This window comes from Mandrillus leucophaeus, unplaced genomic scaffold, assembly GCF_000951045.1.
Source record: "Mandrillus leucophaeus isolate KB7577 unplaced genomic scaffold, Mleu.le_1.0 Scaffold353, whole genome shotgun sequence".
Lineage (NCBI taxonomy): Eukaryota > Metazoa > Chordata > Mammalia > Primates > Cercopithecidae > Mandrillus > Mandrillus leucophaeus.
Genome location: NW_012103732.1, coordinates 2,803,958 through 2,817,502, shown reverse-complemented (window position 1 = coordinate 2,817,502; position 13,545 = coordinate 2,803,958). Strand labels below are relative to the sequence as shown.

At 33.9% G+C, this 13,545-nt stretch overlaps 1 protein-coding gene across 1 annotated transcript in view; it reads right to left on the bottom strand.

Annotated features, from left to right (window-relative positions):
* KIAA0825 (KIAA0825 ortholog) overlaps positions 1-13,545 on the bottom strand; it is a 498,815-nt gene that overhangs the window by 341,538 nt on the left and 143,732 nt on the right. Inside the window, exons 7-9 of the mRNA XM_011989441.1 lie at positions 12,320-12,481; positions 4,495-4,589; positions 669-896 (exon numbers count right to left, since the gene is read on the bottom strand). Coding sequence (XP_011844831.1) covers positions 669-896; positions 4,495-4,589; positions 12,320-12,481 — 485 coding nt within the window. The remainder of the gene's footprint in view (positions 1-668; positions 897-4,494; positions 4,590-12,319; positions 12,482-13,545) is intronic.

Below are 13,545 nucleotides of genomic sequence, written 5' to 3'. Positions count from 1 at the left end.
GCGGGCACCTGTAACCCCAGCTACTCGGGAGGCTGAGGCAGGAGAATGGTGTGAACCCGGGAGGCGGAACTTGCAGTGAGCCTGGATCGCACCACTGCACTCCAGCCTGGGCGACAGAGCGAGACTCCGTCTCAAAAAAAAAAGGAATATCCCAATCACAGGTTGCTGAACTCATTCTGGACTTAATGCCAAGTGACTGTATTTACCTCCTATGTTCTCAGTATGTTCTGTGACTTTCAAAGCACATATGGAGATGTGAGACTGATATTAATGAGATGAAAAGCTCATTAAGGTGTTAATGAAGATTTTTTTAAGTGCCCAAAGCTAGAAAAGACAGTACTTCCTTCAACCTCCTAAATTTTCCTGGAGTCATTCAAACGTATAATCAAGACAGGTGGTTTTCCCAGGGTTTCCCAGCTCCCCATGAAGTCACAGAGGCCCCATTTTGGTTGCCTTAGATTCATGGAGCAACAAGTTAGCATCAGGTGCAAGTCCTTTTAGGCAGCAGTGGCCCATGGATACCACTGAAGAAAACTGGTACTGGGTCAAGTACCAAGTATTTGCCAAGGGACTCCACCATTTGATCTACAGGTTCTTTTTGCAATGCTTTATACTAAAATAAATCCCATCATGTCAGTCATCAGTTTGAAAGGATTTTATATACTTGCTTTTCCAATTTTCTTTGGTTGTTCCTCCTCAGGAAACATATGGCTGTCTTGCCAAACTTGCTGGACATTTACAAGGTTCATAGCATAGCTCACAGCTGAAGACCTTTCATTCTGTTCGTGTTGGAGAATTTTTGTGGAAAAACCTTCAATTTCAGTTACTATGCAGTGCGCCATGGGAAGAGACACTTCTTTAAATGCACTTCTCCAGCCAAAATCTAGTAAGGTAGCCTGAAATATAAATGTATATGAAGTCACGTTAATCTTAACTCAGCAACAAATGTTTCTATTGTTATAGATATAAAATTATTACTTTCATTCAACATGTTGAATGTATTCTTTGATATACTGTAAAAGCCATTCTTACAACATAAAAAATATTACCTAGTGAATAAAGCAATATACAAAAACATGTGCATTCTTTACACACAGTAATATACTGACATTTCATTTTAATTCATCAGTGGATTTAATAAAAAACTTTTTAAAAAATTTAATCTCTTAAATATAGTTCAATAAAGCCATCTTTACAAGAACAGAAAGCTACAGTTACTATTTATCACATAAAACAACCTTTAAATTCAATATATTTAATAAAGTCTAAATTAGATTTTTATAGTCTTTTTTATAGTTTATTGTTAACAAGTATTGCAACATAAGACAGCATTTAATATTCAACCTTTTATTTCTTTTTCACTCATAGAACTCCAGACAAGCCAAAAAATAGCAATAAGAAATAAATTTTTCAGAGAAAACACACCACTGCACTTTCTAGATTTTTACTTGCTCAGAATTTTAGTCTCTCCAGCTGCAAAGTCATAAGCAGCACTACTTTTGTTCCAAGAATGAAGAATTAAAAGAATCTGCACTGTTCTGTTGTGCTGGTGGGGGGTACTTGGAAGGGAGTAGAAGCGGTTGAGGTACAGTTGAGGGGTTGATGTTTTCTTTTTTGCTTTGGTCTATGACTCATAAGGCAATATATTTATGAATGTATATTTCCTCCAGGTCTCCTAGCATTCTCTAAAGTTCAAAAGCATTATGGGTAGTAGGCTGAACCTATGCTTAAAATTAAACTTTCCTTATTTTAATGTAACTTTGTTTATAGTAACATGCCACCTACCCCAACTTCAGAAAACCCTGAGCTCCATGTCCCTGACTGAATCACTTATTTTTCTTGATCTCAGGGGTTTTTTTTGGTAGAAAAACAACAGAGTCAAATTGTATGATTTGTATGGTCCCTTTTATTTTAAAATTACTAAAATTATGATCATAAGCCTAATTTTCTTATATATACAACCCATTCAGCAATAATTTTTTCTGACACATACTGTACAAAGTAACAAAGGTGATTCCTTTTTTAGAGCTAAAATTATATGATTCCATGACTCTAATCAGAAAGATGGCTCTTGTTCTCATTACACTCATAACTGAATTGTAACGGAACTTTCTGAAGATTATTTGGATCTCAAGCATCAGAGGGCCTAAAACACATCTCTCTTATCTTATATTTGCATAAAATTCATCAAAAATGGGCCGGGCATGGTGGCTTATGCCAGTAATCCCAGCACTTTGGGAAGCTGAGGCAAGCAGATCACTTGCAGTCAGGAGATGGAGACCATCCTGGCTAACATGGTGAAACCCCATCTCTACTAAAAATACAAAAATTAGCCAGGCGTGGTGGCGGACGCCTGTAGTCCCAGCTACTTGGGAGGCTGAGACAGGAGAATTGCTTGAACCTGGGAGGTGGAGGTTGCAGTGAGCCGAGATCATGCCACTGCACTCCAGCCTGGGCGACAGAGCGAGACTCCATCTCAAAAAAAAAAAAATCATCAAAAATTGAATCTACTCAACTGATACAATCTTCTTTCTTATAAGAGAACTTGGAAGTGGCATAGGTATAGCCCTGTGCTATAACAGTAATTCCTTGGGACACATTTATGAAAAAAATGTAAAAATAAAACTACCTCCATGAAAATTCAAACAAAAAATGTCTGATTTTTGTTTTCCCCATCACGGCATGTCTATTTACTAAAGTCATTCATTTATTCATTCAAGCAAATATGTCCTGGTGGAAATGTCATTAATTGTCATGGCTGCATTGAATTTTTAAAAATTTTTTGTGCAGTAAAAGTTACCTTTGCTCATGATAATGTATATGTAATTATAATATGTTGGCCTATCTGAATTCTCTTTTCAAAATATAGAAAAACAAGTATATTAACAGCTGCTCTTAAAAAGAAAACTGAAGCCGGGCATGATGGCTCACGACTATAATCCCAGCACTTTGGGAGGCCGAGGCAGGCAGATCACCTGAGGTCAGGAGTTCGAGACCAACCTGGCCAACATGATGAAACCTTATCTCTACTGAAAATATAAAAAATTAGCTGGGCGTTGTTGTGGGCGCCTGTAATCCCAGCTACTTGGGAGGGTGAGACAAGAGAATCGCTTGAACTCGGGAGGCAGAGATTGCAGTGAGCTGAGATTGTGCCACTTCACTCCAGCATAGGTGACAGAATGATACTATGTCTCAAAAAGAAAAAAAAAAAAAGAAAACTGAAAACCTTTACTTATTCAAACCTCCAATAGTTTATTTGTTCTTATGAAATAGAGTTTGCTTACTTCTACTCTTCTCATCTAATATTTGGCATCAGACATATTCCACTTACACTAGAGAACACTTACTAGTTGTTCCAAGAAAAAAGAGAATCACATGGTTTTCTCTTCTATGCAAAAAGTAGGTAATCTGTTGAATCTCTGTTTCTATTATTTACTGCTAATTTCTTAGTACTGATTTTGATTTTTGGTTAAAGTATAATATATAACTTAGGATTTTCCCAATTATTTCTCTTGCTTTATAGGCCAAAACTGTTAAAACTATATGTTGTTTTGTCTCTTTAAATATTTACCTAGTGTATCAGTCAGGGTCCATTTGAAAAACAGAAACCACTCATGATTTTTCAAAAGGAAGAATTTTAATGTAGGGTTTTGGTTACCTACATGATGGAAGATTTGAGAAGTCAAACATGGACTGTGAAGCAGGCCAGATATTAATAGAGCAGGAGGCCACAACCACCCCTAGGGCTGGAGGAATGAAGAAAAGGGACTAAGTTATGGGAGAGTAGCTCCTGGCTACCAGTCGAAGCTAAAGCCCAAGCAGATCTGCCAGGTGGAACTGAAGTCATGCAGGGCAGGCTGCATGGTAGGAGCAGGGCTCGGGGTGGATATAAAGGTGTCACAGCCATTATCAGAAATGCTCCTTAAGACAGAGAGAGGAGAAGAAACGCTCTGGTTTCTCTGCAACTCCTACCCTCCGTCAATGCCTTCCATGAGGTCTTTCATCAATGCCTTTAATTGACTAACCCATCCCAGAATCTGAAAGCAAAGGGGCCTGGAATGTGTAATTCTCTGCAATCTAGAGCAGAGCAAAGAAAACAGGTTTTGGGAACAATCACAGGATGGGGATCATAAATATGAGGCCAGTTCAGATGATTGTTTCCTTTTCCTTTTTAATCTCCATTTGCTCACGTTTCAACAATTATCTATAGCCCACATCCTCTAAGTGCAGACTCTGAGTCAGGATAAGAACAAAAGATCTCTTGACTTCCATCTCTCTATTCCTCCCATGGAATAGATTTTACAAGAAGACAGCATCCCCACTAAATTGAATTTTCATCGAAAACTTATATACCAATTTTCAATCCAAAATTGAAAAATTATTTTTTGTAGCAAAGGGTAAAACTCAAGACATTTTGCTTCATAATGGATTCACAGGCATCTGATGATGATTTTATATGTGAATTATAAAACACTTTTTTTTTCCTTCACTTACCTCTTTTCCTGGTAGCAATTGCTCTGAAGAAATATTGGTTTCGTTTGCTCTAGGTTTTTCTATTACAAGTTCTCTATTGGATTTCTCCAACATTCCTAAGCAATAGAAAAGAAAACAAACACACTAATATATATTGTTTAAAAGACATATTAGATGTGATTTATAAATTCAGGTAAATATTAATTGGTAGAAAAGCTCTATCCACAGTATATACATACATATACATATCCACAAATAACAATATATAGAGAATACAGTCAGAAAGACGCAGGCTGATGTCACCATTACAATAATGATAAAATCAAGATAGATAGAGTCCTTTTCCCATATACAACTTGATGAAATCTACATCCCAATTACATTCATGTTTGATGTACATAAACATATAATCTTCAAAATAAATATTTTTGTCATTAATTTATTTTCATGTTGATAATGTAAGAGGACAAAATAAATATTATTTCCTTGTTCATTTAAAAAGTTAATTCTAAAGTACTACATTTTAAAACTGTTGGTATTTCCTAGCATGTTAACTTCAAACAAAGAAGAAAAATACATAGATGAACATCAGCATAACAAGAAAAATTATACCCTTAAGCATATCAATGATTCATTTAAAAAACACAAACTCTGAGACAGGCATAAAATAATCCCTAGCGAGGCGGAGCTTGCAGTGAGCTGAGATCCGGCCATTGCACCCCAACCTGGGCGACAGAGCGAGACTCCGTCTCAAAAAAAAAAAAGAAAAAAAATTCCTAGCTCCAAAAATGGAAATATTTCCACAACTTTTGTTTTTTACAATTAAGAAACTCTTTTTTTACAATTAAGCAACTCTTTTCTATGGGGAAAAAAATTTGATCTATAAAAATGTAATAAATAACTACTCCAAAAATAAATCTTTCTACTTTTGCGTTAAGATTAGATTAATGATAATTTGATTCAATATGAATAATTTAATGTTTACCCTTTTTTTGGCTTAGACATGGTATATGATGATGAATTCTATGTTATGATCTAACTTTTCTTTTTTTCCCCACGATTTACCAAGAATCAATTTCTTTATGCCTGGGCAAAGCAAATTTCAAAATCGAACTGACTTTATCAGTAGGGACTTTGACCAATAGAGTCATCTAGTAGATGCATGTTTTCTTTTCCTAAATGTGGTTCTATGAACTTAATTGTCATTGATTTCTAAGGAGTACAATTGATGAAATAAAAGCGTTTTGTTCTGATGTTAATTTCAACCATCTTGTGCATAAAGTGTATTAAAGGTAAAAAATCCATTTGGTTGGCAATAACATCATTATTTTGGGAATTTTTATCAGAGTTTATATATTCTGAGGAAAAGTTTTCATCAACTCTGGTATTTCTTAATCATCTTTGGATTAATGAACACTCTTAGAACATGATTAAAGTGACAGAACACTGCATGCAAAAATGCATAATATGACTGTATGGCAGGCACATGTGCATCTCACACACACACACACACACACACATACAGACACACACACACTATTGGGGATTCCCAGGCCCTCTTGTAAATCTCATTAATTAATCCAATGGGCCCATGGACTGCAGTTTAAGAATTCTGTTCCATTTCTCAAGACACATCACAACATAGAGAAGGTTTTAGACTCAAACAGTGTTATACCATTTAACTTAAAATGCTTTTTATGGCTTGCATTTTATGATGTATTTTCAAAAAGACAGTTACAAATAAGGATCACTTCTAATTGAAATAAAATCCAGATTAGTCAAAAAATTTTAAATAAAGAAAAATGAAACTATAAGCCCATTAAAAGAAAATATGGAATTTTTTTAAAAAATCCACATAGAGAAGACCTTTCAGGACACAAAATGCAGAAACCATAAAGTAAGTCTGCACAACAAAAATACCATCAACTGTCAAAGTAGATATGACAAGCTGACTTGCCAATCTTTCTCAAAATGTCCACTTTCTGAAAATTAATAGTTTATTTTTTAGCGAAGTTTTCAGTTTACAAAAAAATTGAGCAGAAAGTACAGAAAGTTCTCATATACTTCCTCCCTGTCCTCAGTTTCCTCTACTGTTAACATCTTGCAATATATGGTATATTTGTGACAGCTGATGAACAAATGTAAAAATATTATTAACTGAGTCCACAGTTTACATTATAGTTCACTCTTTGTGTTGTGCAATTCTATGGGTTTTGCCAAATGTATAATGTCATGTACCCCCCATTACTCTGTCACACAGAATAGTTTCCATGCTTTAGAAATCCCCTTTGCACCATTTATCCATCCCTCCTTCCCATACCCTCACCCTGGTACCCACTAATCTGCTTACTGTCTTTATAATTTTGCCTTTTTCAAAATGTGATATAGTTGGAATCATACCGTATGTAGCCTTTTCACATTGGCTTCTTTTGCTTAGTGATATGCATTTAAGGTTCCTCCATGTCTTTTCATGGCTTGACATCTCATTTCTTTTTATCGATGAATAGTATTTCATTGTATTGATATACCACAGTTTGTTTATACATTTACCTAATGAAGAACATTTTAGCTGCTTCCAAGTTTTGGCAGTTAGGAATAAAGCTGCTATAAACATTCCTGTGCAGGTTTTTATACGGACGTAAGTTTTCAACTCATTTGGATAAATCCCTATGAGTGCAATTGCTGGATTGTATGGTAAAACTGTGTTTAGCTTTGTAAGATACTGCCAAACTGTCTTCAAAAGAGCCTGTACCATTTTGCATTCCTAACAGCAATGAATGAGAGTTGTTCTACATCCTTGCCAGAATTTGGTGTTGTACGTGTTTTGGATTTTAGCCATTCTAATAGGTGTGTAGTGTCATCTTGTTTTAATTTGCATTTTCCTAATGACATGATGTTGAGCATCTTTTCATATGCTTATTTGCCATCTGTATATCCTCTTTGGTGAGGTGTCTGTTCAGATCTTTTATGAATTATTAAATTGGGTTGTTTGTTTTCTTGTTGAATTTTAAGAGTTCTTTGTATACTTTGGATACAAGTTCTTTATCATATATGTGTTTTGCAAATAGTTTTTTCTTAGTTCATGGCTTATCTTTTCATCCTCTTTATGATCATGCCTATTTATTTAGCAATTCTACTTTTGAAATTTACCATCCAGATATAGTTGTGTACATATAAGAAATAATTAAGGAAATTTGCCATATCATGTTTTGTGGTAGCAAATGAAGAGGGAAAAAAATCCTAACTGTCCATCAATAAATAACTGGTTAAATTATGCACCAATGGAAAACTATTCCTCTAGTAGAAATAACGAGGTGTTTCTACATTTTCTAAATTGTTATAAAAGAGTACATTTACATAGTATGATAAGATTTTGAGTTATTTTTAACATGGCAATATATATGAAGTAGTTACTCTTTCATCCCATTCAAAAGTTCTCAGTTTTTTAAAAAAGAAAAAATAATAAAGATCAAGTTGTTAATGACAAGAAGGGACAACAGTTGGATTCTTAACGTCACTTTACTTTTCTATAGATAGCTCATTTAAAAGGTATTTACTCTGGAAAAATAATACTAGATTGAAATATAAGCTTTGGAGATCTGTTTCTGGAAGTAACTGTCTGCTATTGTGTAGCTAGAGTTTAAGACTTACAGAAAAAGTTAATTATCTTGTTTTTATCATTTCACTTCCAAATACATTATGTTTATTCACTCAAAGTAATGTGCTCAGATGTTTATACAAACCATCTGCCTATATTCAAGATGACTAAGGAAAAAAAGAAACTTTCCAGACTTCTCTTGCTGGTGAGCAATTCTATGGTAAGATATAGAAAATGAATTATCAAGCAATTATGATAGACTTTAAAATATAATCCCCCTGCCCCAAATTAAAATGGTTTTAAAAAAACTTAATTCTGTACAGGGAAGCAAAAGTTATCATCTTTAGGTAGGATTACTAACATGGGATCTACACTAATATGATATCTTCAGGATTTAACAAATTGTGGCATTTTTACATTTGTTTGGAATTCAAAATGGTCAATTTTGAAATTTGGCAATGTAAAACTCTATGAACTCTAAACATTTGATGAATTGTTTCATATATTTAAAAAATGTAGTTAAAATCTATATACTTATTATCATTGTCTAGAGAAGGTAGCCCACTTTCGGCTCATCACTGTAAAATATAGTTATTTGCATGCAGTCAATACTGGTTTCTTTAAAAGCATGCCTAGATTAAGAACCTCAGAAGAGTGCAGAGGGTCACAAGAATGCCAGCTGCACAACAGCTTCCCCTACAGAGTTCTCTGTGGTTCATTTTACACTTCTGGTTAGTTTCTACACTGCCGCTTTCTTTCACAGAGAGTAGAGGTTGGCAGTACTTCCCTGTGACATCCACTTTCACACCCAAATTGGTCTTCATAGGTTCCCATTGTGTGCACTACAAAGCAACTTGCCTTGTTGGCAGCTCTAAGTGGGAACTACAAGTCTTTCTTTTCTTCACTGTTCTTTTTCTGGCTCACAAGCAACCTCCCACCAAAAGCTGAATCTGTAGAAGAGACTACATCCAAGAGATAATACCATGAAAAAGTATGAAGAGAAACCCAGGTGGCCACCTTGCAAATTTCCAATGTGGAAGCCTTCGACCTCTCTGCCCAAGAAACAGCTAAAGTCCTAGTGTAATGAGCTTTACAAACCCTAGGAGCCTCTTTACCTTAACTACATACGCCTCCCTAATACAATCCCTTAACCATCTAGCTAAGGAACTCTTAGAAGCCATTTGACCCCTCTTAAGACCCCCTAAGAGTACAAACAATCTTTCAGAAGATCTGAAATCTTTGATTCTTCTGAGACAAACCCTAAGTGTTCTTCTTACATCCAATTGAAGCAGCCATTGCTCTTTGTCATTGCTGGGGCTAAAGAAAAATGAGGGCCAAGAAGCCTCCTGGTTTAGATAAATCTCAGATGCCACCTTTGGAAAAATTGAGGAATTGCCCAAAGAACAACTTTATTCCACAGAAGCATTAGAAATGCCCCATAAATCAAATCCACAGCCACTCCATAAGATATCATCACCAAATACAGTAAGGCACCACAGCAGTCAAATAATGTCCTATCATTTTTTGAAGTGACAAAAATAGAAAACCATCAAATCATGACCAAACAAAAGCAAATAATGACAAAATATCTTTTCTTTCTCAGAAAATATTTATTGTATCTCTACAAAATCTCTTGTCTACAATCAAATTAGTGAGAGAACAGCCAATTTGGCTAAGTCTACAATATAATAGTAAACATCAAAGTAAAAAGTAAAATATTTGGTTAATCATTTTTATAGTTTCTCTATGTGATGTTAAGTGTCTGGACATTTTTTTAAAATCTGCACAATGAAAAAAAAAACTCACTTTTCATCCGTTCATATGTTTGGGTTACATAGACATCATAGGCAACTCTTTCCAAGATCTTTATTAGCAAAATATGCTCCAATCAAAATAAACACACAGGAAACCAAATGACTTCCGCTCTTTTTCCCCCCCATTCTCTTCCTTACAAGATTTCTAAGCAAAACTATTGGGAAATACCCAATAGTTAAGATATAGTTGGCTTCCTTAATCATCCATTTCAAGGAATCTTTTCCTTCCTGATTTAAGAAACCAGTGCTTTTGATAAGAATTGATTAACTTGGATACACTGAATAAAACATTTAAGATTTTTCTTGACAATTTCCCTCAAGATCATTCTTCTCAGGAATCCATTTACATAAAGCTGTGTCAGATTAAATCAATCTTGGCTTTGCGACCAAAAAAAATATGAATTTCAACAAAGAAGACTACATATATCACAAGGAGACGTTCTAGTACTTAGACACTTCTTATACTTGCCCCTTGAAATTCCTTCTACATCCTGTGTTTGATAATCCACAAATGTGTTCACATAGTCCACTATTATTAACACGATATTGAAGTTGCTTTTATCCGCCTTACTGCTTATAAGATGGCATATTTACAACAGTATATTGTGACAAATGACATATTTGCTCTGTTGACTTTATTCAAGAATGGTAACCATTGCTCTCAAACATCCAGCATTTGCAAGTTTCCACATTGCCTGATATTAATCTAATGGAGTTGAATCACCGTTTTCAAAATTGTTCTTCTTTTCTCTAAAATCAGCATGCTAAATCTGTGCTTCAATTCTTGGCCATTTCAGTGTTATATCTTTATAATACCTCCTAACACAATTCTAATTTTGAATTTATGCTGACTTTAAGAAGAATAAAGTTCACAAAACTGACTTAATTCCCAAGGGTCTAGCCTAGGACTAATACAAGATGATTCAAAATGGGGAGAAGCCTAGATGTTTTGAAGTTCATTCTGTTTCTTGATCCATACCTCAGAAAAGATCTGTTAGAGATATAGATGACAGATGATAAATCTTAGCCAGGCATAGTGGATGAGCACCAACTCCAATGTCAACTGTTCCAGGAACCAATATGTCAGTCAATAATGAGGATATCATATTTCTCTATTCAGATCTCTGTTTGACCTCACAGTCAAACTCTATCTAAAAGATGTTTTAAGGGTCACATTCTCTCCTAATGAAATCTACTTTTTCATTCTCTATTTTAATTAATACTCATATTTTCTGACTTGTATTTTTATTATTTTCCCCTTGGTTTTTTTTTTGGGGGGGGGTTGGCTTCAGAAATCTATAGTCCATTTTTATTTTTTCTTCAAATTATCTCCAACTTTGAAAAAGTAATCTATATTATTTATTTTATAATACAACAGTGTTACCTAAATTTCACCTGAAACAGAGAAGGCCAGTAAACTATGCTTAATGTAAAACAAAATTTCCAACCCTATAACTTTTCTGACATTATTTACATGGGCAAAGTAAGTAAAGGAATACAAGAGTAAACATGTTGAGTGACAATAATTTTACCAAGAGATTGGTTTTGGGTATTAAATTTTTCAGACTAATTGTTAATCACTTGCTTCCTTCACTTTTTTTTGCAGATGCAGCAAATATATATATTTACACTCCCTAGAATGGCATATGGCATCATGTAAAGGAGAACTTTGTATATTTCATCCTGAGGAAAATGAAAATTTTTATAAATATAGATATGATAACAGAGAAGACACTTCATCCATTATGCCTTTGAATTTTACCTTTAATGTTAATATTATTCCGTACACATGGCATGGCTTCTTTCAAAGGGATTTTTGTTAAGACTAAAAACAACATATTCCATAATCATAATTACTATTTTAACAACTCACATTTATTGAGCATTTATGATGTACTAGACATTCCCTTAGGTATTTTATTTTCACTGTCATTTAATTCTCACAACCCTACATAACATTATAACATATTGAAATCTGAAGCATCTAATCCTGAAAGAAAACAAAGAGAAAATTAATGTAGCCCTATATCATTATTTTGAAGATGAGAAAATTCATGTCTAAGGAGACTAACTGTTCTGCTCAAGATCATCTGGGTCCTAGGAGCAAAAGAAAAGATACTAGACCACCCAGTCTGCTTATTCTTTCCAAATGCTAGTTGTGTTTCTTTGAAAAGAAAAATTGATCTAATTTTAGCTAAAAATCATCCAGAAGTGACGTATGATGCTTTGTCAGTTAGAATTAAGAAACTTGCCAAGCACGAAGGATAAAAATGTGTGCATTTTTATATATAATGCATGGTGTGCATTATACTGAATGCTTATTAAGAATTCTTTCACGTGTTTTTTTTTCCAAGTAATCGTTTTCATTCAAAGCAGCAGGAAGCAAAAACAGAGAAATTATAGATTTACAAATTTAAACAAAAGAGGATATTACCTGAAGTATTTCTGGTTATCTTGAGTGATAAAAGTATTTCTTCAAACAATTCTTGAACACCTTTTTCCAGTTTCATAAAGGATTTTATGAGCTGCGATAAGAATTTGACTTTGTCTAAAGGGAGAGAGAAGTTTCTTCCTTTCTGTGGGCATTCAGGAGTAACTGTGAAAAGAAAAGATCAAGACTGTCATACCTTTTGTTTATCTTCTTAGTAAATATTAGAACGATCTGTGTGATTCCATAAACCATCTAAAAACTAACAAGTTCCTCCATAATTAAACCAAGTTAGTTCATTAAGAAATACATATAAAATCTCCTAGGAGTATCTTTTCTTCTGGGAAGCTGGAGATGAATATTCTGTTTGAGGCAAATATAGCAATTAAATAATTAGATTGATTCTCAGAGTTATAAATAGAAATTTGATTTCTTGTAAAATCACATCTTATGCAATTCTGCTTTTTTTTTTTTTTTTAGTCTGGCATATAACTTAAACCTAATGACAAGGAAATATTACACAAACCCAAATTGAGGGACAGTCTACAAAATAACTGGTCTGCACTTTTCAAAAGTGCCATGTGAGGAAGTACAAAAGCCAGGAAATGACTTAGTCTAAAGCAGTCTAAATAGACATTAAGTAAAACTGAAATTAATACATAATCAGCATTTTTGGATATAAAAGACATTCGTGGGATAATTTGGTGAAATCTGACTGAAGTCTACTATCCAATGCTATTACTATATGACTTAAACTTCCCAATTTATATAGCTGTATTGTGGTTTTGCAAGAGAATGTCTTTGTTTTTAGGAAATACACACTGAAATACGTAAGAGTGTCTGCAGACTATTTTCAGTTCAAGAAAAAATAAAATTTTTCAAAGAAGGAGAGAGAGAAAAAGCAAAAGTCGAAATGTGGTCAGATATTAACATTTGGGAAATTTGAATGTAAAGGAATTCTTTGTATTATCCTGGCAACCTTTTTGTAAGTCTGAAATTAAAATAAACATATTACAAAACACTGTATTAAAGATACGCTCTTTAAGACCTTATAAGTGTTGCTCCTATCATTAAAAAAAAGCAGATTAAGGTAGCTATTGAATATAGACTACATAATTCACAAAGTCATGTTTTAAAATAACTTCTGTCTAAATAATTGTGATATCTATTATTTGCATAAGAATAATACAACTTAAAGGATTTTTTTTTTGCCCTCTTATAATTATGCTACT